Source organism: Conger conger, chromosome 2, assembly GCF_963514075.1.
Source record: "Conger conger chromosome 2, fConCon1.1, whole genome shotgun sequence".
NCBI classification, from domain to species: Eukaryota; Metazoa; Chordata; class Actinopteri; order Anguilliformes; family Congridae; genus Conger; species Conger conger.
The window spans coordinates 80,108,036-80,135,873 of NC_083761.1; the positions used below are offsets into that span (position 1 = coordinate 80,108,036).

General features: G+C 43.7%; 4 protein-coding genes across 5 annotated transcripts in view; all 4 read right to left on the reverse strand.

The window, feature by feature from the left end:
* dnai2b (dynein, axonemal, intermediate chain 2b) overlaps positions 1 to 6,614 on the reverse strand; it is a 13,347-nt gene extending 6,733 nt beyond the window's left edge. For both annotated transcript variants that reach the window (XM_061232614.1, XM_061232613.1), the window contains exons 1-6: positions 6,432 to 6,614; positions 5,656 to 5,817; positions 3,141 to 3,262; positions 2,402 to 2,544; positions 1,371 to 1,484; positions 756 to 895 (exon numbers count right to left, since the gene is read on the reverse strand). In XM_061232614.1, the coding sequence (XP_061088598.1) occupies positions 756 to 895; positions 1,371 to 1,484; positions 2,402 to 2,544; positions 3,141 to 3,262; positions 5,656 to 5,817; positions 6,432 to 6,614 (864 nt within the window). The remainder of the gene's footprint in view (positions 1 to 755; positions 896 to 1,370; positions 1,485 to 2,401; positions 2,545 to 3,140; positions 3,263 to 5,655; positions 5,818 to 6,431) is intronic.
* Positions 6,615 to 6,895: 281 nt separating this feature from the next.
* Positions 6,896 to 12,333, reverse strand: LOC133121359 (GTPase IMAP family member 7-like). The gene is made up of 3 exons (XM_061230559.1): positions 12,253 to 12,333; positions 8,774 to 9,539; positions 6,896 to 6,908 (listed from the first exon to the last, which is right to left on the reverse strand). Exons 1-3 carry the CDS (start codon positions 12,257 to 12,259, stop codon positions 6,896 to 6,898), a joined length of 786 nt encoding a protein of 261 aa, XP_061086543.1. The 5' UTR covers positions 12,260 to 12,333.
* A 536-nt stretch (positions 12,334 to 12,869) lies between these two features.
* On the reverse strand, positions 12,870 to 19,445 carry LOC133121360 (GTPase IMAP family member 7-like). The gene is made up of 6 exons (XM_061230560.1): positions 19,343 to 19,445; positions 16,432 to 17,182; positions 14,017 to 14,050; positions 13,855 to 13,870; positions 13,566 to 13,748; positions 12,870 to 12,952 (listed from the first exon to the last, which is right to left on the reverse strand). The coding sequence occupies exons 1-6, from the start codon at positions 19,347 to 19,349 to the stop codon at positions 12,870 to 12,872; spliced, it is 1,074 nt and encodes a 357-aa protein (XP_061086544.1). The 5' UTR covers positions 19,350 to 19,445.
* A 3,467-nt stretch (positions 19,446 to 22,912) lies between these two features.
* ttyh2 (tweety family member 2) overlaps positions 22,913 to 27,838 on the reverse strand; it is a 92,243-nt gene continuing 87,317 nt past the window's right edge. The window contains exon 14 of the mRNA XM_061231234.1: positions 22,913 to 25,494. Coding sequence (XP_061087218.1) covers positions 25,414 to 25,494 — 81 coding nt within the window. The 3' untranslated portion in view covers positions 22,913 to 25,413. The remainder of the gene's footprint in view (positions 25,495 to 27,838) is intronic.

Genomic DNA, 27,838 nt, shown 5'->3' on the forward strand with positions numbered 1-27,838 from the left:
AAAAAAAAAAAAAAGAAAACGTCACAAAACTCTGACGTGATTCATCGGTCGCCCACTGGACCAGGTACTCTGCGTTGTAGGACCTCGCATTTTGAGGGAATCGTCGTGTTTTCCTCCTGTTGTCCTGCTGCTGCCGTGACAGTATTGCTTTTCCCATGAATGCGGAAAAGTGAGAAACGGAGAGTCTATGCTCTTTGCCCTCCCTTTCTGTGATTTGTTACTTTTTTGTGTATCAGTATTTTTAGTTTGGCTAGTTAAGGGGTTTGGTCATACCTTTGTGTTTTGTTTGTTTGTTTGTTTGTTTGTTTGTTTGTTAAAAAAATAATAATAATAAATTAAAAAATTCTAATTGGCCCTGGTCCTTATCTTTGCTGTACAGGTAGCAGTTGAAATTGTACTTCCCTCTAGGGTCTTTCAGCGCACTTATCCCTGGTTATGGGTACGCACTTCGTTGTACGTCGCTCTGGATAAGAGCGTCTGCCAAATGCCATTAATGTAATGTAATGTAGTGTGGCGTTACATTATGTTACAGTCATTTTATCCAAAGCGAGTTGATTTGACTGAGCAGGGGGCCAATCCGCCCCTGGAGCGACGCGGGGGTTAAGGGCCTTGCTCGAGGGCCCGACGGCTGAGCCGATCTCATTGCGGCGACGCTGGAGGTTGAGCCACCGGCCTTCCGGGGCCTCAGGCGATCACCTCGGCTACAGGCTTCCCCGGTCGCCGCGGCAGCAGCAGCAGCCAGGTGGCTCGCTCACCTGGCCGTCGGTGGAGGCGGAGAAGACGTCCGTGCCCGTCTTGGACTGCAGCCAGATGGCCTTGTAGACGGGGTCCCTGTGGCTGTGCTCGATGGTGGAGGTCTCCGCGGCCTGGCTGCCTTTACGCGTGTCCCAGTATGCTGTCAAAAAAAAAAAAAAAAAAACCTTTTTGAAATGTTTTAATACATTTTTCTTTATGGCCTTAGATTATATCTTTATGCTTTATCTTTTTGACTCCAGGTAAAATTCACAGTAGTTTTAAACACAAAGCACAAAGCAACAACGCCCTTGTCACCAGACGTAAGAGGTGCTTAACACTTTAAGATGAGAAATATGCGATTAGAATGTTCTCAACTGAACATTCTACTGCTGATGCAACAATCACCACTGGCAACCGAAGGCAACGGGGTTCTAGAACGCCGATTTTCCAGAATCTTTTTGAAAAGACATTCCTAGAAATATTCTAGAAAACCAGTGTTCTAGAACTTTCGTGTTACCAGTCACCTTAGTTACGTACTCTTCAAAGGGTTAGAGGCAGAAGCCGCCACGGGCAGCCTTGCCTCCCCAGCGGTGCATTGTGGGAAAGGCCGAGCAGCCCGAAGGAGGAGGACCCACCGATTTGTCCGTTGTAGCAGCCTCCAACCAGGATGTGGGAGTCTTTGGGGTTGTACTCCAGGCATATAAGGGGGGACACCGGTTTCACTGTCATCTCTGGCTTGTTGGGACTCTCTGGGGGAGTGAAATGTTCGGCTTGGAGTCACACAAAAAAGCGTCTGGCTGGACACTGCCCACATGCTCAGGACATTGCTAACCTCAGGGGGACAATGCCACCATCCTACTGGGGAATCAAACCTTTTTGCGACCTTTCGGTAACAAACCCTGTTCCCTACCAATTATACTAGCACCAGAGGTGTTGTGTGTACATAGCAGAATGAACTCACAGATTTCTAGCCTGGAAGAGTAAACATCATCTGGAACTGTCCGTAAGTATATGGACAGCGGCTGAATACACTGGACTAATGAGAAACAGCTAAGAAGGCAAAAAGCCAGAGATGTCCAATTAATTTGGTCCCCTAAAATGTGCAATTTCTACACACATCACCCAACGTACATACCCTCAAATTAAAGGTGACAGTCTGCACTTTAACCTCACATTTATTGTTTAATTTCCAATCCAATGTGCTGGAGTAAAGAGCCAAAAGACCGGAAAATTGTACCGCTGTCCAAATGCGACATGGCTCAGGCAGTAAGAGCTGTCGTCTGGCAGTTGGAGGGTTGCCGGTTCGATTCCCCGCCCGGGCTGTGTCGACACCTAACCCTCAAATGCTCCTGACGAGCTGGTTGGCGCCTTGCATGGCAGCCAATCGCCATCGGTGTGTGAGTGTGTGTATGAATGGGTGAATGAGAAGCATCAATTGTACAGCGCTTTGGATAAAGGCGCTATATAAATGCCAACCATTTACCATTTACTCACAGACTGCCCTGTAAATCCAGCTTTTCTGGGTCTAAAATGGTTCTGTTCGATTGTCAGGTGTAAACAAAACCCGGTGAACCCTGTCTGGGAACACAGTGGGGAACTCAATGGAATGGAATGAGAGCACCCCACCCCCCCTACCCCGTACCCCGTACCCCGGAGGGCCCCGTACCCGTGTCCCAAATGTAGGAGTCCAGGCTCATGTCTGCTGCGGCCCTCTGGAATTCCAGGGAGGAGTACGCCACAGCCAGCTTCCGGCTGCCGTCGGGGTGCCAGGACAGGCCCGTAGCGGTGCGCTTGACCTCGTTTGGGTCTCTGCACAAAGAACAATTTATTTATTGTGTAGCCACAATAAGATCCGCACAGCCGTTGGGCCCTTGAGCAAGGCCCTTAAACCCTGCATTGCTCCAGGGGAGGATTGTCTCCTGCTTAGTCTAATCAACTGTAAGTCGCTTTGGATAAAGGCGTCAGCCAAATGACATGTAATGCAGCAAGCTGTCCAGTGCACTGAGCAGCATCATAAACCAGATTTAATCATTTCCGCCTTAACACCGTTTCATTCTTTTCCTTTTTTACAACAGTGGAAACTGTCACTTTAACAACTTTGAGAGTGAGAGAGAGAGAGGGTGAGAGACACAGAGACACAGAGACACAGGGCTCATTCCAATCACTTATTTTTCTTCACTTCTTTCCTTGCCCCTGACCCGGAAATCGATCGAGGTCTGCCATTCCAACCGATGAAATGTTTTTAAAAAAAACAATTATTTCTTGTGTAGAAGTATTTTTTCATAAAGCTTGGAGAGAGAGAGAGAGAGAGAGAGGGGTAGAGAGAGAGAGAGAGAGAGAGAGAGAGAGAGAGGGAGAGAGAGAGACAGATAGAGGGAGAGAGAGAGAGAGAGAGAGGCAGTCACCTGAAGACGTTGATGGTTTTCGCCCAGGGCTGCTCCTCAGAGTCCTCTAGCTCCTCCTCCTCCTCAAAGTACTCCTGGTAGATGTCTATGGCGTTGTTCTGTTTGATGCAGTGCTCCATGTGCTGCGGACGGACAGCTGACAAATCACCAGGATGGAGAGCCAGGGCACACTGCTTCAGCCATCATGTCACAGTACTGTGCAGAAGTCTTAGGCACCCTAGACTTTATTATATATATGTTTTTAAGGCATGGGCCCCACGGTCTGGTGTCTGTTAAGGCACTGTTATATATATTTTATATGTTTCTTTTTTTGTGTGCGTTAGTATAAAAGAACACATTTGAGATTTCCAAATATTCATTTTCAAAAAGATTTAAGTGTAACATATTACTGTAAGCAATTCACTACTTTTTCCACATAAAAACTTGATCAAGGCTGTCTTGAGATCAGAAGCAAGGAGCCAACCAAAGTCTGCAGAAGAACTGTGGCAAGTTCTCAAACATGCTTGTAACAACCTCCCTGCTGATTGTCTTATAGAACTGCAGGACTGCGTTGGCTATCTCAGATGCAGTTTTAATGCCGAAGGGTGGTCACAAAAAATATTTATTTGAGTTTAACTATTCTGCATTACATTACATTACATTAATGGCATTTGGCAGACGCTCTTATCCAGAGCGACGTACAACAAAGTGCATACCCATAACCAGGGATAAGTGCGCTAAAAGACCCTAGAGGGAAGTAAAAATTCAACTGCAACAACAAAGATAAGGACCAGGGCCCATTTGAATGTCTTTTTTTTTATTTTATTTTTTTAAATAAACAAACAAACAAACAAACAAACAAACAAACAAAGCAAAAGTATGACCAAACCCCTTAACTAGCCAAATGACTAAAGTGTAATGTAAAATGTATAGTACGTTTATTTAGGACCTTTCATTGTATTCTTTTTGAAAGAATCGTATCTGTACAGAATGTTATGCAGGTGCCTAAGACTTTTGCACAGTACTGTATGTTACTGACATTTGCCAGAAGCTCTTACCCTGAGCAACTTACATCACAACCTCAGCCTTAACAGACACTAGACCATGGGGCCCATCCACACACTGGAACAGAGCCTTAACAGACACCAGACCATGGGGCCCATCCACACACTGGAACAGAGCCTTAACAGATACCAGACCATGGGGCCCATCCACACACTGGAACAGAGCCTTAACAGATACCAGACCATGGGGCCCATCCACACACTGGAACAGAGCCTTAACAGACACCAGACCATGGGGCCCATCCACACACTGGAACAGTCCCTTAACAGACACCAGACCATGGGGCCCAACCACACACTGGAACAGAGCCTTAACAGATACCAGACCATGGGGCCCATCCACACACTGGAACAGAGCCTTAACAGATACCAGACCATGGGGCCCATCCACACACTGGAACAGAGCCTTAACAGATACCAGACCATGCGGCCCATCCACACACTGGAACAGAGCCTTAACAGATACCAGACCATGGGGCCCATCCACACACTGGAACAGTCCCTTAACAGACACCAGACCGTGGGGCCCAACCACACACTGGAACAGAGCCTTAACAGATACCAGACCATGGGGCCCATCCACACACTGGAACAGAGCCTTAACAGATACCAGACCATGGGGCCCATCCACACACTGGAACAGAGCCTTAACAGATACCAGATCATGGAGACCATCCACACACTGGAACAGAGCCTTAACAGACACCAGACCATGGGGCCCATCCACACACTGGAACAGAGCCTTAAAAGACACCAGACCGTGGGGCCCATCCACACACTGGAACAGAGCCTTAGCAGATACCAGACCATGGGGCCCATCCACACACTGGAACAGAGCCTTAACAGATACCAGACCATGGGGCCCATCCACACACTGGAACAGAGCCTTAGCAGATACCAGACCATGGGGCCCATCCACACACTGGAACAGAGCCTTAACAGATACCAGACCATGGGGCCCATCCACACACTGGAACAGAGCCTTAACAGATACCAGATCATGGAGACCATCCACACACTGGAACAGAGCCTTAACAGACACCAGACCATGGGGCCCATCCACACACTGGAACAGAGCCTTAGCAGATACCAGACCATGGGGCCCATCCACACACTGGAACAGAGCCTTAACAGATACCAGACCATGGGGCCCATCCACACACTGGAACAGAGCCTTAGCAGATACCAAACCATGGGGCCCATCCACACACTGGAACAGAGCCTTAACAGACACCAGACCATGGGGCCCATCCACACACTGAAACAGAGCCTTAACAGATACCAGACCATGGGGCCCATCCACACACTGAAACAGAGCTTTAACTGATTCCAGACCATAGCTTCCAATCACCCACTGGATCACAACAGTTCCTTAACAGATAACAGACCGTGGGGCCCATCCACCCACTGGAGCAGGGCCTTAACAGGACAAGCCACAGCCAGTGTCACAGTCAGTGAGACGCAGTACGCACGCTGCCCAGCTGCATGATGGTGTTGACGTAGTGCTCGTCCTTCTCCACTTTCTTGCGGAAGCGGATGGTCTGCTCCATCTCCTGGGGGTTGACGTCCTTCGGCCAGCCGCCCTCCACGTGGTTTATCCCGCGGCTCTCCGACTCAAAGCGCTCCGTGTTCACCTGGAAAAGACGGGGCAGGGGAAGTGTGACGTTCGCGAAAGGCGCCGTGAACCAGCGAACGAGCGAATTACCGCCGGGGGCGTTTATATACACGCATGACAACGATACTAGACTTCCATACAAGGCACCAATCAGCTCATTGGGAGCAATTGGGGCGGTTGGCTGCCGTGCTCAGGGAAAGAACTGGCAACCCTCCGCCTGCCAGACAGAAGCCCTTACCTGCTGAGGTAAGGTCTCCCACATCATGGGGTTTATGGCTTTGCATCCTCAATATGTTCCCTGCTTCACGCCCTGCTGTGTGACGACAGGCGCACACACACACACAAAGACACACACACACAAAGACACACGCACAAACACACACACACAGACACACACACACACACACACAGACATACACACAGGCACACACACACACACAGACATACACACAGGCACACACACACACACAGACACACAGGCACACATACACACTGGCACACACACACACACAGACACAAACACGCACACACACACACAGACACACACTCACACACACACACACAGACACAAACATGCACACACTCACACACATACACAGGCACTGAAACACACACACACACACACACTCTGACCTCGTGCTCGGACATCTCCTGAGTGCACTGCAGTGGCACGTCACACGGGTCCCGCTCGATGAAGTTGGCGGCGAGGGACGGGTCGGGGAGGATGTCCACGTGCAGCTCCGCCGGCCGGTCGGAGAAGTTGCACTGCCGGCCGAACTCGCTGCGCTTCCTCGTGTACACGTACACTATCTCCATCGCGGCTGCTGTGGACACAGACGGGGGCGCGCCATTGGGCAAAGAGCACATTCAACTTCCCTCGCGTTTCAGTGGGGCCCAAGCTGTGTCAGCCATAGTGCGGTGGCTTAGTCTTAGTATATTAAATATACAAATACATTACATGGGTACGTCTGCATTCATATAGCGCCGTTATCCAAAACGCCCATTCACACACACACACACACACACACACACACACACACACACACACAACAACAGTGATTGCCTGCCATGCAAGTCACCAACCAACTTGACTGCTCTTACGCCCCGTTTCTTACAGAATAAACAGAGATCGCAGTCTCATTACTGTTTATAACATCACATATTATTATAATTATTATAGTTATGACATTATTTTATCTTAGTATTGTTAACAATATTCATACTGCTATTGTTAATGCTGTCCGAGGAGAATGACCAGACTGGTTAAAGTGATAGGAAGGTGACAGTAACGCAAATAACCATAAATTACAACAGTGGTACCTATGCCGAGGAGCATCTCTGAACACAAAACGGAACAAACCTCTAAGTGGATATGCTACAGCAGCAGAAGACAAAAATAAGGCTAATAAATACCTAATAAAGTGCTCACTGAGTGCATTTGTTTTAAACCAGCCTTTACCCGACTACTCTCTAAGTAATTCATCTTATTCGTGAGGCGCGATCAATATCACTACGCTGCAACTATGTTTTGAAGGGAAGCAACATTCGTGTGCATTCTATATTTTCTGCGATATGCTTTAACTTCGCTCGTTAAATTGCTAACGTTGGTAGCCCATCCAGCTGGTAGCTGGGTTAACTAAGCTAGCCTGCCAACATACAGTAACTTTCACAGAGCGACACTGAAGAACGCAATGCAATTGTACGGACCACATGCAAGACGAATCGATTAATTTAATTTAACTATATAATTAAGCCAAGTATATGTAGCAGTTAACAAAGGAGATGGTTAATGAAATTACCATTAATATTCACATATTTAGCATGTATCTCTGTTGTCTTACCGGACTGTTTCCCCAAACCTCCAAACACAGTTTACCGTATCATAGCAACAGCTCCCCTCCCCTTCTGTAGCTCAGCCGGAGCAAGCTTGTCAGTGGATCGACCCTAAAACAATGGAGGCTACAGCTACTCTAAATATCATAAGTTATCATAAGTTCTTCATAGATACAAGTTTCTTTGAAAATAAAAGATCACTTTAAGATTTACGGCGTTGTGTGGTTGTTTCGTTGAAGTGGATGTGCGGACAAAAATGGAACAATTGCGCTGCAATTACCACCGAGAAACGCAGATGTCACTAAAATAACCTTAACCTCGAATCTTACATATTGCCACTTCAAACAGACGATAAACAAACAGCAAATTGTTGCTCAGTAAATGTTTTAATGTATTTCCCAACACCTTAACAGTTACATTAAGAACAGAACATTCATTAATAGTGAAATAAATGTGTAGAGAAGGAAGAGACATTTCATTATATGAGTATTTTCATTATATGATCATATATCATCATATATTTTGCATCAGAACAACAAAAGAAAACTTTCAACACTTAGGTAATTTTCATTATCAATTCAATTTCATCTTTTAGTTCAGCAAAAAACAACTGGCATTTAAACAATGAAATACAACTGGACTATAACTATATCAAGGGAAATGTTTGACAGATTACAGATACAAGTCATTTTGTTGGGTGAACAGATACAGACAATTGCGCACACCCCTAGTACTTGGCTTTCAATTTAAGAAAGAAATGCAATAATGTTGAAACATCCCCGACACTTAGGATTAGTTTTAGCTGAACTGGTCAAAGTATCTCTCTATTTTTTTTTCCGAAAGGCTCCTCTTCACCCTCCATTTTGCGTTTAAATTCTCTAACTTGTCTTAATGCCTCATCTTTCACAGCACCTGCTTTTTCAGAGACAGCCTCTGCTGTTTTAGACACGACCTCTTTCACAGTCCCTGCTTTTTGTGCTACCTTTGCCCCAATTTTTCCCCCTGCAATCCCGCCCACAATGCCCCCTGCTCCAGCTGCCATGCCTAGCCCTGTCGACATAGAGAGTCCAAGGGGAGACAACTCTTTCATAGCCATTAGAACTAATACCACAGATGCAGATGCACCAAATAACGCACCTAACAGTGCTCCGGCTGCAATGCCTGCTACCATGACTAAAAACCTTTCCATTACATTCCGTTTCGCCATTTCCCTGACAGTGGTCTTAGACAGTCCTTCAGTTTCGTCCATGACTTCTTCCTCTTCCTTCTCAATGGCTTGATGCAAAGCCTGGAGCAGCTCGTTGGTATAGTGCTCTCCCCCGTTCTCTCTCACCATCTGATCAATTGTGTTCAGCAGCTTCTTGATTTGAACGCTGTTGTTTTCATCATCGCTGTTGTATTCGTCATTCCACTCTGTGTTGTCAACGACGTGAAGCCGGTCTCCACACTTTTGGACAAGCTCTTTCAGGTGTTTGCTGCGTTCCACAAACGTTTTGACGGACTTGCGTGAAAGCTGTTTCCCGTGGGTAAATAGAACAATGGCATGCTTCAGAACACTGTCGCCAAACATTCTAAGAATTTCTTCCACCACTTTCCGCTCTTCTGGAGTTTGCCTCCGTACTGGCAGCACTATCAGAAAGGCGTGAGGTCCAGGGGCACACTCTATAATGCACTTGGCTATTTCAGATTTCAGCTCATCGTCAGAGCATTCAGTAGAAAAATACCCTGGTGTGTCAATCACAGTGATGCTTCTCCCATCGACGGTGTGCGTTTCAGCCTGACAGTTAGCTGTATTAGAGTCGGCAGCCCATGAAGTTGGGAACACATTCTTTCCCAGAATGCTGTTGCCTGTGCTGCTCTTCCCAGCTCCAGTCTTACCCAACATGACAATCCGCAGATCAGCTGACCCTGGGGCAAAACAAAATATATATATTTTCTGAATCATGCATATGCACAATTTAGTAACTCGTTGTACAATAAACATTTATATGCAAATGATCAGAAAACACAAAAACAAATCAGAAAACACAACAAACCAGAAAACACAGACAAATTGCTGTGTTTTCTGATTCTTGATTTGTCTTGCACATCAGGGCCACCGTACATTGACGTTGAACTAGGTATTTTGGCAAAGGTGAAAACCGCTGATGTCTTAGTACTGATACTGGATAATTTAAAGATGGATGTAACGCACAGAGAACTCTTACCACAACTTCTCAAATCAGATCTATGGCTTTGTGCCACACATCTAGCTTCTGAAACCAGTTCAGTCATCATGCCCCATTTTAGACTAATTTACAAATATGTGACCCGTTCTATCATAATGATAATACTAATAATAATAATAATAATATTTATTTATTTTAAAATGAACATTTTCAGGTGTTTTGACTTCTGCAATTTATTACGATCTCTATCTAACACACTAGATCAACAAAACATACCTTTCTGAAATCCTTACAATGTTTTCTAACCACACCAGTCAAAAGAATGTACCCAGAGTGAGACGGGTGCGTGGGGGTTGGACCCAAAATGCACGACTCAGAAACAATAGTAATATAAAGACCCCTCAGGGCTTTATTCGGGACGAATCCCAGGAGAGTAGTCAATCCAAGCAAAGTCCATACACGTAGATCCAGCCAAACAAAAAATAAACAAACAAAAAGCACGGTGCCGAGGGAAGAGGCAAACTCGTAGTCGGTAGACGTGCAGGGAGGTCCGGTAGCGGGAGAGCTGTCAGCGGGGCAGATGAACAGACGGGCGGCAGGCAGAGGCGTAGTCGTGGGCGAAGCGGGAGTCGAAACCATGAAACAATCAGCGAAGCAAAAGTACAAAAACGGTAGGCGAGGACGTAGTCAAAAAACAAACGATGGTCACAAAACAGAAATCAATAAACAATGGTCAGTAAACAGGCGTGGATCGTAACGTGTAATCAAACAGTAAGTAATGCTCAAGAGTTGCGTGAAAAAACAGAGGCAGTGAACAGTTGCGCGACTGGGCTATAAATGCAGGTGTAGACAGGTGTAGACAATTAGTAAGAGCGTAGCAAGGAAATGGAAAACAGGTGCGATGGATGACAAGTTTAACAAGGAGATTAGTAATCGTTAGTAATAAACCTATCCTGCCCTAGCATTAGTAAATTAGTAAATGACATGCACGAGAAACATAAGGTAACATGAACACATGATTAGTCTTGTTAGTTTCTACCCAATCCTGATCTAGCGTTAGTAGTTTTTAGTAAATAGACAAATAGAACATTAGGGGAGTGAAGGACAGAACGAGAGAGAGAGAGAGAGAGAGAAAAGGCGGAACGCAAGGTTTGCGGAAAAACATGTAAAAGTGTATGCATAACCACGACCAGTTAACGTAACAATAAACATGCATCGAAACATAACACAAAGCGAAACTAAGACGATAATCACTCAACATAACCAGGTAATAAAATCGTACGATAACATAACTAGACATGACAAGAAAATAAATCGTAACGAGACATAACTAAACATGACAAGAAAATAAATCGTAACGAAACATAACTAAACAACATGACGAACCTAGACAACATAATACATGATAAGACACTACGTGACTAAGACAACATGAATAAACATAAATCAACATAAAACATGGTGAGACAGACCTGAAACGTGACACAGAGGACACAAGCCAATTCTATTTGTGTTCTTTGTGCCATCGGAATGGATTGGAAAAGGTATGGGAAGGACATTCATTTTAATGACATTTATTCATCCAATCAATGAAAGGTGGAGCGAAGTCCATCAATTTAAAGAGTCTCTTACTCTAGACACACATGGGTCATAGTTGGCAGGAATTAGTCTATCTAAGTGAGGTGTGATAATAATACCAAGGTATTTAAACCCATTAGAAGCATTAATGAAGGGGTGGCTAATTATTGGATGAAGCCTTTCCTGCTCATTAAGAAAAAGTATAGAAGACTTTGTTTCGTTCACCCGAACGCAGGAGAATCATTATTGGGTACCATTGCAATACTTTCATTTAACAGTTAACCTTGTACAATCAAGTATCTACCTGCAGAGTCAGTTATTACTTTAGAAAGTAATAACTTTTGAAAGGGAATAGATTTGTGAATCAAGGTTATGACTCCCCTGGCATCAGAAGAGAATGAAGCTGAGAAAACTTTACCCGGCCATCGTCTGCGGATCTTTATAATATCTTCCGATAACAGGTGGCTTTTTTGTAAAAATACTACTGTAGACTTTTAGACTGTAGATGTTTTATTCTTGTCATGACCTGCTTAATTTTAACCAATTTCCCCAGACCTCTAACATTCCACGATTTTATTTTCAAATTTGAATCAACATTCATCAGTCATTTCTATTATATGCATTGTATCACTCCATTTGACCTGTGTGATGACAGTAGAACATGTAACCATACGGAATAAATGCACAGGTACAAACAGGATATATTGGTCTAAAAAAAAGAAGCTCAGCTCCAAAATACGATGAGATAACCTCCCGCTGCCCCTCCGAACTTGGCAGCGATCCCTCCCTACCCCGAAAAAACCCCACGTTGTCTCGCAACAACGCCCCGCAAAACATAATACAAAGCTTGATAAAATTACTGCCAAATTACTTACCTTCCATTATGCAGTAGGCTACTTTCCTGTTATTGTCCTTTGAGTTGAAGAACTTGAGGAGGATCGTTCTAATACAACTTTCGGTACAAGTGAATAGTTAGTGAAGTAGCGGACCTTCATTCAATTCCTCACAAGGAAGTGGAAGTGGAAGAAAAATAAGAGAATTATGCAGACTCATGGAACGGATGAATGGATATGTTATGACGTAATGAGAACAGGTGGGCCCAGGAGTACAACGTGTGATGGAAAATACTGAAACACTATGAAGATGATTGGCTTTCACCGTAATGTATGCATGCGATAATTTATGTAATGGTATAAGAATAAACACCCTGTCTGCTAAAACATAGAGTGTTTTCTCACATTGGTGTGAGGCATTCTCCGTGCTTTGTTATATGTTTAATAAAGTTTGTATTATTGAAACTCTCCTTGCTGTGAAATAACTGGGTTCTTTTAAACGGGAAAGGTTACTTGCAAGACGTCCCTCCTTGGAATTTCCCCCACAGTAACTTGGCGTAGTCGGCAGGATCTGTAACTCGTTTCTGTTTCAGAAGGGGCTCAGTCTCACCTGTCCGGGACTGGAAAGGGATTGGCAGGATCTCTAACTGCTGTCTGTTTCAGAAGCGGCTGAGTCTTCCTAGTGCTGGACTAAAAACGAAGACCGCCTCCGGGAAGAGGGAGCGACCCGAGATCCGGATCCCTAAAAGGAAGACCGCCTTCGGGGCGAGAAAGCGATACAAGATCCGAGATCCGAATACTGAGCCAGCAGAAAGACTGAGCGGCAACCCCACAGCAACAAGAACGAGACTTGGGCAGACTACACCAGGTGTAGGGCGTGCCTATGCGTTGGCGAACGCACTGGTCCGGGACCGGAGATCTCGTAAGGCCTTAAAGACTCATTTCAGGTTGGTACCATTCTGTAATTGTTAAAATGGGGAATAGTTGCGGGAAGGAGCTAAGTGTGGGCTGTAATCAATTTACAGGACCCCTAAGAATAATGTGGAACCAACACGAACCACCAGCCGTGGAAGGTTTAAAAATTTGGCAAGAACATGGGTTTCTTTTAAATGGCACATTTTAAACACAGAGGTTAGAGGATGTTAGAAAGAATATGGAAAAAGAAAGGAATTAAGGGGATTTGAGTTATGGGAACGAGAGGCATGTGAAAGGCAGGCGAGACAAAGAAAAAAAGAAAAAAAAAAGGGGGAAACTCCCCCTGACCGTTGTATTTTTCAGCTGGGGCGAGTGGGAAAAGCACACCCTGTTTATATCCCTCACTAACCATGTTAAAACATTCCGAGGTTGACACGGACCTGGACTGCCCGGTGCCCCGTCCACCTCCTCACGCACCTCCACCGCACCAGCCAGCCCCGGTCCCCAACACCCCGACGACACCGCCTGCTCCAGCCCCGACTCTGCCATCGCCACCACGCCTACAGACTCCTGGAAGAGGGACCCCTCAGCCACCAACGATGACACCCTCCACCAGCCCCACCCTGTGGGACCAACCAGACACCGAACCCTCCACGGACCACACCAGATCGGGATTACAGTATCAGCCACGGAAAAACTACCCGTGTGCAATACCACACTGTCAGTTACCTGCCTGCCACAGGAACTGCAGCAGACAGGGCCCCTGTCTGTGCCTCACACACCACAGAGGCATGGGAACGCCACTATGGATTAAAAGACATTCCAGAAGGAGAATGGAATAAAGAAAATACAACAAAAAAACAGCAGATGCAAATGGTACAAGTAACTGACCTCCAACTCAAACAGCTGAAGAGTCAGCAGCCAGCTAGAGGAAGAGGCAGAGGACGTGAAAGGGGGAGAGGAAGAGGCAGAGGATGTGGAAGGGGGAGAGGAAGAGGCAGAGGATGTGGAAGGGGGAGAGGAAGAGGCAGAGGATGTGGAAGGGGGAGAGGAAGAGGCAGAGGATGTGGAAGGAGGAGAGGAACAGGGGCTGGAAGAAGTGGTGACAGAAACGGCCCTTGTTATGTCTGCGGAGAAGAAGGACATTGGGCACGAGACTGTCCCAGGAAATACAAAGGACAGGGCGGAGGAGAACTAAGACTGGGCGAAAGAGGCGAGCAAGAATGGCAACGTGCTGGGCCGGGGCACAGTGAACCATCCTGATCAGTTCGACGAACAAGATTGAAGGTGCGAGGGGAAAGGTGGACGGAGCATGCGGCAGACGGGTGAGTCCACATTAATGCTGATAAAATGGAAACCAGGAGATTTACCATATTGGACATTAAAAGTAAATGGGAAAGACATGACCTTTATGGTCGATTCTGGGGTCGGTAATAAGTAAGAACGCATGGAAAGGGGCGCAGCCAGCAATGTCTGGAAGAGGCATAAATACCGTGAATGCGGGGGGCAGTTCTGTTCTATTTTCACTGAGCTGCTGCCTACTGTTAGCGAAAACGCCACTATCATTCTTTCTTATTTTCCGAAACATGTCCAGTAAACCTATTAGGAAGAGATTGGATCCGACTTTTTAATATTTGTATAATTGGTACAAATGGAGAAATGGTTGTTACACAAGCGACAAAGTTAAAAATATATATATATGGATTTATGCATGGAGGATCACAGAGCCACCGACAGCTGCGTGTCTGAAGAACGAAGCAATACATAGGAGAAGGAGATATTGCAAAGCGCCAGGGGATGAAATGTCGTCAGACAAACTGCATGTAACAATAAAGGTAACAGAGCAGGAAGATTGGGGGTTCTTGGGTAAGCTAGGAGATGGCCAAGTGTATATAGGAGATCTCTATATGGGGCTACAAGCTACCGCATTTTCTGTAAATTTGACAGCAAATTGTTGCTCAGTAAATGTTTTAATGTATTTCCCAACACCTTAACAGTTACATTAAGAACAGAACATTCATTGACAGTGAAATAAATGGAAGAGACATTTCATTATATGAGTATTTTCATTATATGATCATATATGATCATATATTTTCCATCAGAACAACAAAAGAAAACTTTCAACACGTAGGTCATTTTCATTATCACTTCATTTATATCTTATTTCATCTTTTCAGCAAAAAACAACTGGCATTTGAACAATGAAATACAACTGGACTATACCTACGGTGGTGGCCAAAATTATCAGAACACCTGACAGATCTGAAAATATTGACCTTTTCTCGCCTCCAAAACATGATTTCATTTCATAATGTTCATGAAACATGCAGATGGTTGCTTCGATGCAGCCAGCATCGAAAAGGGCCTTTATTCCAACCCGTTGCTCACTCGTTAGCTCCTTCTTCACCTTATCCATGTTGAAAGAGCAACGTGTGCTTCAAGACTACTTCTAGAGGCTTTGAATTTATACCAATTGGTGGTGTGGCCTCAGTGACAAAACCCTGATGTTACCAATGACTTAATGAGCAGGATAGGCCTTGTACATTCAAAAGAATCACACAGCTGTGTCCTAAGACTCTTGCATCACCATCAATTTAACCACGATCACACCTGACAATGATTACACAGGTAATTTGGCTTCTTCTGTGAAGGAACATGATTGTGTGACATTGCTTGTTTTTTGTATGGAAAATGACGTAAATCTCCTTATGATGGCTCTATTCTATGGTTTATAGAGCATAATGATGACTTTGTAGATATTTCATTTGTTTTATGGGTATTTTAATAGCCAATTCAACAAAAACAACTGAAACCTCTTAAATATGCCAAGTGTTCTAATAATTTTGCCCACCACTGTATATCAAGGGAAATGTTTGACAGATTACAGATACAAATCATTTTGTTGGTTGAACAGATACAGACAATTGCGCACACCCCTAGTACTTTGCTTTCAATTTAAGAAAGAAATGCAATAATGTTGATACATTCCCAACACTCAAAGTATATCTCTCTTTTTTTTCCACAAGGCTTCTCTTAACCCTACTTTAAATGTTAAATTTTCTAGCTAGTCTTAATGCCTCGTCTTTCATAGCACCTGCTGTTTTAGACATGGCCTCTTTCACAGTCTCTTCTTCTTGTGCTATCTCTGCCCCAATTTTCCCCCCTGCAATCGCGCCCGCAATGGCCCCTGCTCCAGCTGCCACGCCTACCTCTGTCAACATAGAGAGCCCAAGGGGAGAAAACCCTTCCTTAACCCTTAGAACTAATATCACAAATGCAGAAGCACCAATTAATGCACCTAACAGTCCTCCGGTTGCAATGCCTGCTACCAGGACTAAAAACCTTTCCATTACATTCTGTTTCGCCCTTTCTCTGACAGCGGTCTTAGGTAAAAGTCCTTTAGTTTGGTTCATGACTTCTTCCTCTTCCTTCTCGATGGCTTGATGCAAAGCCTGGAGCAGCTCGTTGGTATAGTGCTTTCCCCCGTTGTCTCTCACCATCTGATCAATTGTGTTCAGCAGCTTCTTGATTTGAACGCTGTTGTTTTCGTCATTCCACTCTGTGTTGTCAATGACGTGAAGCCGGTCTCCACACTTTTGGACAAGCTTTTTCAGATGTGTGTTGCCTTCCACAAACTCTGTGATGGGCATGCCTGAAAGCTGTTTCCCGTGGGTAAAAAGGACAATGGCATACTTCAGACAATTTTCGCCAAACATTTCCAGAATTTCTTCCACCACTTTCCGCTCTTCTGGAGTTTGCTTCCGTACTGGCAGCACTATCAGAAAGGCGTGAGGTCCGGGGGTGCACTCTATAATGCACTTGGCAATTTCAGGTTTCAGCTCATCATGAGAGCAGTCAGTAGAAAAATACCCTGGTGTGTCAATCACAGTGATGCTTCTCCCATCGACGGTCTGCGTTTCAGCCTGACACTTAGCTGTGTTAGAGTTGGCAGCCCATGAAGTTGGGAACACATTCTTTCCCAGAATGCTGTTGCCTGTGCTGCTCTTCCCAGCTCCAGTCTTACCCAACATGACAATCCGCAGATCAGCTGACCCTGGGGCAAAACAAAATATATATATTTTCTACAAAAATATATATCAATCATGCATACGCACAATTTAGTAACTTGTTGTACAATAAACATTTAAATGTAAATGATCAGAAAACACGAAGACAAATTGCTGTGTTTTCTGATTCTTGATTCAGATTCTTCAGGGCCACCGTACATTGACGATGAACTAGGTATTTTGGCAAAGGTGAAAACCGCTGCCGTCATAATACTGATACTGGATAATTTAAAGATGGGTGTAACGCTCACAGAGAACTCCTACCACAACTTCTGAAATCAGAACTATGGCTTTGTGCCACACATCTAGCTTCTGAAACCAGTTTTCGGTCATCATGCCCCATTTTAGACTAATTTACAAATATGTGACCCGTTCTATCATAATAATGAAGATGAAGATAATAATAATAATAATAGTAATAATAATAATAATAATAATAATAATAATAATAATAATAATATTTATTTATTTTAAAATGAAAATTTTCAGGTGTTTTATGACTTCTGCAATTTGTTCCGATCTCTATCTAACACACTAGATCAACACCATATACCTTTCTGAAATCCTTACAATGTTTTCTAACCACACCAGTCAAAATAATGTAGATATTATACCCAGAGGACACAAGCCAATGTTATTTGTGCCAAAATTTTTCCATTTCAGTTATTGCATTGGATATACCCTGGGGGTTTCAACATTTCTGCCAACCTCGCATTCCAGCTTCTCTCGATAGCTAAATGTTGTAAGGCACGATTGATTTGATTCGATTTGAATCATTATTTCGAACAGGAATCTTACTATTCTTACTAACTACTACTAATTTAGATATTGTACAGAACTAATCTGATTAATACACTTACTGTCTGTCTAACTAACAAACTAACTGTCACTTTAATTGGGTAAACATTATCTCCTAGTTTTCCCTTCCCTCTTGTATTTAAACCTTAGTCTCCGCAGTGTTCTTTGTCAGAACCTTGATCGTATTCAGTGCCGAGATTCAAGTACGACACCCCTTTGATTTGATTTCCGAGTTTGCCTTGCCCTCTTGTTTTGGTTGCTGATCTGTTTATTTGGTTTTGTTTCTTTTGCTACGTCTTCAATTTTTGCTTTAGCCCTTTTGCACCTCTGTTTTTCTGATCTCCTGGATTTCTTGCTTGTTTTTTCGACCATTCTTTTGCATTCTGATTTGGGCATTGTCTGTTGATCTCTTGGCTCTGAACTTGGACTGAATAAACCACATTTTTGGATTATTCGTTGGTCTGCTTTTGGGTCCTCAGTACCGTACATAACACTGGGGCACAGGTAATAGGTTTTTAAAAAGCCTAAATCACCTTACTGTGTGCATGCCAAGCTCAATATCACCAGTTTTTAAAAAGCATTCTGAAAATAATTAAATTTAAAAAATTTAAAAAAATTTAAAATTAGAGAGCGATGTCACGCCGCATTGATGGTGTAATTCGTGAAAAAAGAGTCCCGACCAAGTATTGAGTGCAAAAATGAACACCCTTTTCAGAAGGTCGACATTTCTGTATTATAAATGTCCCAGATGACTTGCCTACCACTGTCAGGACAGCAGAATCCCTCCCCCTATTTCAACGCAGACTAAAAACACACCTTTTCAAACTGTACCTTAGTCCTCCCTCCTGAGGAGAACTAAGGTAGTTATAGTCCTCCCCCACCCCCACCCCCCTCCCTCTTGTCTAACCCCCCCCCAAAAAAATAAAAATAAAAATTGCACTTATGATGACTGTATGTTTAGAACAACACTTCATGTGTATATTACTAGCTATGGATGTCATGCTTTAACTTCTGGAAGAACCTATGCACTTGTAAGTCGCTTTGGATTAAAAGTGTCTGCTAAATGACAAAAATGTAATGTAAATGTAAATGTAAAATTACCGGAACTTGCTTGGAGGCTAGCCAACCATAACGTTGGTATCATTAGAAAACTTACATTGTCCTCTTGAGTAGTTTTCCAAATACGTTTTGGGGTTATTGCGACCGATTTTGATGGAGCAGATCACACCAAGTTAACTGATCAAAACAGTTTGAACACCAGAAATGTATATTTTCTAACTGTCCAGAAATCAAAGTTTTCTACTAAAACATAATACAAAGCTTGATAAAATTACTGCCAAATTACTTACCTTCCATTATGCAGTAGGCTACTTTCCTGTTATTGTCCTTTGAGTTGAAGAACTTGAGGAGGATAGTTCTGATACAACGTTCGTTACCAGCAGTGAAGTCAAACGTAACAAAGAAATGAAAGTGAAAGAAGAATTTAAAGAAGAGAATTCAAATAATGCAGACGCATACTGAATGGTTGAATGAATGAATATTTGAATGAATTTATTTTGGCCCCACATTATAAGGAACAAACTTGATAAATTATGTATACAACAGACAAAGCATCATCATGCATGTTTACACCAGTCTATTTCACACAATAAAGTTCACAAAATCAATGACCGAAAAAGGAATAGGCTGAAGCCAAAGGCCTGCCTATGCTAAACAATCCATAAGATAACCCTGAATGTTAGTAGTGTTCTCTGCAGTTTTTTGAAACTATATTTTACAGTTGTTCTCACTTTACCGTTTTCAAAGACACACAGCCCTCTTAAATGATAATTTCCTTCTCTTGATTTGAAAGATTGTTAATTAAAAACTGGAATACTTTAACTCCTAACTCGAAAAAGTATTTCCAATGTTTTTAAATACACAATATCTAAAATGTTTAGGGTGTAGGACCTTATGAATAATGGATTAATAGATTCATGCTAACAAACTTTATTTATTATTCAAATTGCTATTTTCTGGAGTTTGATTATAAGATCAATATTTGTTTTATAAACATTTCCCCAGACCTCAACATAGTATGATATACATGGCATTTCTTATTCAACAGTTCCCTGGTTTTGCAAAGAATTGCAATAGATTTAGATAATTTCAGTTTGATATGTTCTATACAGTCAGGTCCATAAATATTTGGACATTGACAAAGTTATTGTTATTTTTGCTGTCTACCACAGGATATTGGAGTTGGAAGTAAATAATGAATATGAAATATAAATCGCGTGAACAGTGTAGGAATTACAGCCCTTTTTATACTAAGTACCCCCAATGTTAGGGGCTCAAAAATAATTTGGACAAATTAACACAATCATAGATTAAATTGTCATTTCTTTAGCAGCTTGGTTGCATATCCTTTGCATGCCATGACTTTCTGATGTCCATGGCCTATCAACATCATCAGAATCTGGATGTCCAACAAGTGATACTAAAACTCTGGGTGAGGTCTGTGTGTGACTGCCATTTTGGGCATGGTTCACCACTGGTCTGGCCAGTGGTTCTAGTAAATCCACATGTGACCGGTGGCACTGAGCAGGCCTTAATGGTGCCAGGGGGGTTAGTTACAAGCTTAGTCACTGGGGAGGTGCATGTGGTACATGCGTTCTGTGCATGAGAACATCTTATTCTACGCACTGATAAATTATAAGTGCCATCTTTAAAAACATTTAAAAGAGTAACATAATACAGATAAAAATTGTTAAAACAAAAGGCATTACTAATTACAGTTAAAGGCCAGGTTAAAAAGATATGTTTTCAGATGCTGTTTAAAAAGGTCCACTGAGCCCACCTCTCTGATTTCCTTAGGTAGAGTGTTCCACATAAGCCACTGTCGCACACGATGCCGTTTTCTCCCAAAGACAGCTCTCTGGTCCTCGCAAATGCAGTCTTCACAGGCAAAACCCAAGAGTAGACATCCCAAACTATTTATTGTTAAACCAATCAAACAGGACACATCTGGGCAACAAGAAACACCTGTCAGTCACATGTTCCAATACTCACTCACCTAAAAATTGGGTGGTCTGATACAAAAGATGATATGTTCTAAGTTGTTTAACAAATCTAGATAGAAAATAAACGTCTGTGCCCCTTTTCCTATTGTTTTCTCTTTTTCTCTGCTTTCACTCCGGTCCTTGTTTTACCTTTCTCCTGATTACATGTCTCCGCCCCGCACTCCTAATATGCATTTCCTTCCTGTCTTGTCCAAGCTGTTTCCTGTTGCCCTGCATTCACCAGTTTATCGTTCAGTACATTTGCTTGTATATTTAAGCCTGCCTGTTTTGTTCTTTGGTTGCTAGTTCGTCAGTTCTGTTTCCCTGTGTTAGGTTTATGCTGTCTGTTCTGGTCTTGTGGTTCTGTTATCTGTTCTGTTTGGTTTCTTGGATTTTCCGTGAATGAACTCTGCCTGTTATTTTTGTTAATGAACTCTGCTCTGCCATTATTATCGTTAACAATAGTCATACTACTACTACTACTACTACTACTACTACCACTAATAATAATAATAATAATAATAATAATAATAATAATAATACATTTTCTTATTATAACAGTTTTTGCCACACCTTCTTCGTGATATCTTATCTTACAGGAGCCCAACATGGAATAATTTGGCAATAAATGACAATAAATTGAATATTAAATATGGTCTAATCAGCCAATTGTGTAGTAGCAGTGCAATGCAGACATTCATGCCGATATGGGTCAGGATCTTCAGTCAATGTTCACATCAACCTTCAGAACGTGAAGAAAATGTGACCTAGGTTACCTAGGTTACTTTGACCATGAAATGTGACCTAAGTTACTTTGACCATGGAATGATTGTCGGTACGAGAGAGGGTGGCTTAAGTATGATGATGCGAATGCAGAATGATGCGAAAAACGAAAAAACATCCAGTAAGCAGCAGTTCTGCAGGCAGAAATGCCTTGTTAAAAAGAGAGGTCCAAAGAAAATGGCCAGACTAGTCAAAGCTGACAGGAAGGTGACAGCAACACAAACAACCCCGCATTACAACAGTGGTATGCAGAGGAGCATCTCTGAACACGCAATGCATCAAACCTCTAAGTTAGGCTACGGCAGCAGTAGACTTAAATAAGTCTAATAAATACCTAATAAAATGCTCACTGAGTGTATTTGTGTTAAATCAGTCTTTACCCGACTACTCTCTTAGTAATTACTGTTATTCGTGAGGTGCAATCAATATCATGTTTCATCATCAATATCAAGCTAGCCAGCCAGCATACAGCAACTTTCACAGTGAAGAACACAATGGAATTGTGCGGACCACATGCAAGCCGAATCAATTAATTTTATTTGATATATGAATATATAATTAAGCCAGGTAAGTAGCAGTTAACAAATGTGATGGTCAATTAAATCCTCGTTTATACAACGGATAGGTGTGTCAGTGTGCTCAGGTGTAACAAACTAGCAAGCAAGCTAGCTAACGTTAGTGCAATGGGGATAAATTATTTCAATAGCGTTGCTTAGCGAATGTTAGTGCAGTATATTATTGCTAGTAGCTAACATTTGTACCGTTGCTTAGCTAGTGCAGTGGGGATACGTTATTGCTAGCTAATGTTAGCAATAATGCTTAGCAACCAATAAAAAATAATTGTGTTGACTGAATCCCAGGCACAATTGTAGGCTATAAACAGTACGACATTATATTATTATTAATTCGCTCATTTTTGTGTCAGGCTCCATTTCACCCGCCATTTTTTTGTTTACGCTCTGTCGCTAGTCTAACTGCAGCTAGTGCCTTGTCTTTGACAGCACCTGCTGCTTCACACATAACCTCTTTCACAATCCCTGCTTCCTGAGCTGCTTCTGCTAGAAGCCTAAAACAACAACACTAGACGGAGACAACTGCTATTTAAAAGTACTTTATTATTATGATGTATTCCCCTTCTGTACGGGGGTACAGTATTATACATAGAAACCAAGCACCATTCTCAATGGCTGTAGACAGAGCCACACTGACACAACCTTACATGCACTGGAGAACCAAACATTTGAAACAGAATAAAACAAACCAAAAAAAAAAAAAAAGAAAAGAAAAAAGCCTACATAATAATCAATCATTTTAAAACTTTTGTTAATCGGAATTTTGTGGGTGGCACATTCCTCCCCCTTCCCCCCCCCCCAAATGGAAGACGTGTTAGTAATATTAGGAATCCCTGTCAGGGTGGGACTGGCCTGGTGTCAGCCTGTCTTGTCTGTCTTGTCTGTCCCACCAGAAAAGCCCACATTTGTCAGGGGAGAGTCAGGGTGAACATGTACGGCCGCACCAGGGTCCAAGCCCCTGGAACGAAGGCTCAAAAACTCACAGCTCTCACCCCGTCAGTGCGGCAAAAACTAAGCAAACCCAAAAACAAGACAAAAAAAAGACACACAATGTTGTCTTGCCGTTAGGATACAATGACTGCAGGTCAAGATGGGACGACAGGCATCGTTTCAGCTTCCAAACCAGCTTGAGGAACTGACACTCCCAAGAGACATGAAAAATAAAAATGAAATGACATAATCACACTGCACAGGGCTCAGAAGAGTTTTATTTATTTATTTATTAATTTATTAAAGAGCAGGTAAACTGGCTCAGAAAGGCTCCGTAATGCACAAGCTTGTGTCTGACTTTCCAAAGGTAATATAAATGGCCATTGAGAATGGGCTACCACAGATGTCCCACGCACTCTAGAACAGAATGAAAGGGGTACCACAGATATCCCACGCACTCTAGAACAGAATGAAAGGGGTACCACAGATATCCCACGTACTCTAGGACAGAATGAACGGGGTACCACAGATATCCCACACACTCTAGAACAGAATACTGCTTCTGTTGCAGCGGTGGAATTTCTCCACAGACCACACCCCACTCATGAATATTGATAACGAGGCAGCGAATCGGAGGGCGTCTCCCTTCAGCCGTGGCAGAGGGACAGAGACCAGCCCTGGGGAATGGTGGACCGGTACAGGGGAGGGTGTTTGGAAGACTTTTCAGCGTGGCGTGACAATGGCTTTGTTTCCTGCCCCGGCCCAGCTGCAGGGGAACACAGTGTGCAGCGTCTTGGTGCTTTCAAGGGAGCTACGGCTACCAGCGGCTGATGAATGGAATAATGGTTCTGTTCAGCACAGTAACTGTACTGCGATTGGCCTGTTCGTCTGGAGCGTAATGCTCTGCGCTAAGAGAACCTCCCCGCCCCTTTCACGTGCCTGTCCCACTCTAGTGCCAACCTCACCAGTGAACACCCTTAAGGAACAATCATGCTTTGTAAATGCAACGTTCGCCCAGTGTAACAGCCCACTGAGTATTAAACAAACAAACAAACAAACAATCAAACGCTCACCGAGAAACGAGTCAAAAACACCTTTGGATACAGACGTGTACAAAGTATAAAATTCTAACAGTCACAGAGCTAGTTAGTTTAACAGGGAGAAAGGGGACGGGGCGTGGACACAGAGGCACAGACGACATGCTTTCGCGGGGTACGGACTCCAGATGCCGCGCCCCAAAGACCCTCCCGTGGAAGTGTCCGCACACTCGCGAGAGGAGGCTTCTCCTGTCTCCAACAGTCACTTATTTGAAGGAGTCACAGAACGTTGGTTAGTTTTCTTTTTTCGTAATTATTATTATTTTTTTTTTTTATTATTCGCCACAAATCAAACGAAAAAGAGTTATTATTGACGGAGGACCGAAAAAGGCGTTACAGTGTTTCACTACCAAAGGACACGGAAGTCACTGCAAACTTATTAAAGGCAGTAGAAATTTCTCAAAGCTTCAATGTTCTTGAGTTTGTTTTTGTTTAGAAAGTTGTTTTGGCTTGAAAAAAAAGATAGCTACTAGGTGTGTGGGCAAAAGTCCGGTTTCATTCCACTACGGTGACACACTACCCCCTTGCTACCCGGTCTGTGACACGCAGGGAAGAAAAAAAAAAAAAGACCAAAAAACTTTTTCCTGAGGATTCTGCTCTCAGGAAGACTACCCGACTTCTACCTAACCTGTTAGGATGACCGGTGCCAGCACGGCTATTCCCGTTCCCCAGCACCCTTTGAAACGGAGGGACGCTGAACAGCTGTATATACAGTTGGCTGTGACCGCTGTTTGAAATGTCAGATTGACTTTTTTTGTCAGTTTGAATCTTGGCTCTGAGGGTGTGCTTTGAGGGTGGGGGGGGGGGGGGGGTGCTTTCAACACTGCGCTTTGGGCCATATCTCCAGCGGACACGACCCCAGCTTCCCCTGGTGAAAGTCAAGGTCAAAGGTCGGTGAACAATGAGCGCTGGAGGTGGTTGCTTGTGTCGCCCCTCTTGGATGGAGGGATGGAGGGGCGGGGGAGGAGGAGGAGGAGGTAGAGGAAGAGGAGGATGTCTACGCCTGGAAATCATTCCCGAAGTGTCTGATCTGGTCCTCAGTCATGGACAGGTAGGTGGCTCTCATGCTGGGGGAGTACTGGAAGAGAGATGGAAAACACAGCCGATTACTTTGACACTCACACACACTCACTCACTCACACTCTCACTCACACTCACTCTCACTCACACTCACTCTCACTCACTCTCACTCTCACTCACTCTAACACTCACTCACACTCACTCACACTCACTCACACTCACTCACACTCACTCACACTCACTCACACTCACTCACACTCACTCACACTCACTCACACTCACACTCACACTCACTCACTCACTCACACTCACTCACTCACTCACACTCACTCACACGCACACACACACACACACGCACACACACGCACACTCACTCACTCACACATGCACACATGCTCACATACGCACACACGTGCACACGCAAACACATACGCACACACACACGCTCACACATGCGCACATACGCACACACAAACACATACGCACACGTGCACACACACGCACACACACACACGCACACACACACGCACACACAAACACATACGCACACGTGCACACACACGCTCACACATGCGCACATACGCACACACAAACACATACGCACACGTGCACACACACACACGCACACACACACGCACACAAACACATACGCACACGTGCACACACACGCACACACACACATACGCAGAGCCTGGGGTTATACTGCAGCCAGCACATACATTCTCTCTCTCTCTCTCTCTCACACACACACACACACACACACACACACACACACAAGCCCGTATGCACTCACACACACACACACGCGCGCACACACACACAGACACACACGCATGCGCATGTACACACACACACACACACACACACACAAACACGTGCACACACACACCTAGGAAAACACACCGTTTCCAGGACGAATTTGGGCCACATGATGTATTAACTCACAAATGAAGGGGAGCTCTGGGAGAACAGGAGTGGGCTGTTCCCTAAAAAGGGGAGTGGGGGGGTCCCGCCGGCACGGTCAGAGGCACGCGGAAAGGGGATAATGTATCCAAACCAACCACAGCAAGCAGTGTCACACACACCTCACAAGGGGGCGCTATGATAGATCCGCCACTCAAAAACCACCACCAGAGGAGGGGGGGGGGGCACGGACACACCCCAGCAACCCTTCACCTGTGGGCTGGACGTCACAGATCTCAAATTCTATAGTGCAACTCGTGGAGAGTTTGCCCGCCCTGGCTGCAAACATCGCCCGCATGGCAGTTAAGACTATAGAATTACACAAAGAAGAAGCCACATCGCTCATGCACACGGACCTGCCAGGGTGCGTCAAAAAACCTCAGGTGTCACCACATCCTGCCCAGGCGGACGCGAACCCAACGGCCATTTTGAAAGCGTCTAAAAAAAAACAGGCTAAAAACGACGCCAAACACAGGCGTCACTGTACCCGGCCGTTTCATCAGAGAAGACTTATGAGAGGCGCGTGTGGTGACGTGGTTTTTAGCCTGTTTATTCCAGTTTCTGGGGCGAACGCAACCTACAGAAAAAATGGGCTGGGATGTACGCAGGTTTTTTGTCTTTGTGAAAGTATTCAACACAAATATACTATTACCGAAGCCTAATCAATAGTAAATGAGAAAAAAAAAAGTGACCGGCAACTGTGCAAAAAACCATGCAAGGAAGGAAGGGAGGGGTGAAAGTGTAAAGCAAAATGAGAGAGTGAGAGAGACAGACGGGGGTGAAAACCAGGAGGGACGAATGAGAAGGAAAGGGGTCTGAAAATCCAGAGAAAGAGAGAGAAAAACTTACTCGGTTTCTAAATGGCTGAGAGTATAGCTCCAAACAAAATAAGTTGATAAAAAAAAAAGAAGAAGAAGAAGAAAAGAAACACACACATACGCAACATGTAAACAACATACAAACAAACAGAAAACAAAATAAAAGAAGCTATTAGCTGAAAGGTAGAAAGCAGATTGAGGAAGGGTCTGAGGTCTGTTGAGAGGAAAAGACTAATTTCCTGCAGAATAAAAGCCCTGCCTACGAAAAGGACAGGCAGAAGCCAGCTACAGTCCAGGAAGTTGTGAAAATGAGATCAGTCTTTGAATGGCAGTAAAAAGAAATTATACACATGCACTTGAACAACATTGCAACAGGATCCCGACAGCTTTTTAAAAAATGAATCTTTAAATTAAAAAAAGTAAAATATTTTGATATAGAAACAATAAGTAGTACAGGTTGAGAGAAGTCTCAAATTCATTGATTTAAATATGTTATTTACATGTCAAAGTACGTTACAGCAAACCGAAAGTGCACTTTCGATTTCAATGGACAAATGCTCATGTTACCGTGGTACCATAAAAATAATTATTTTTCCTAAAAAAGCAGTTTTATACATGCAT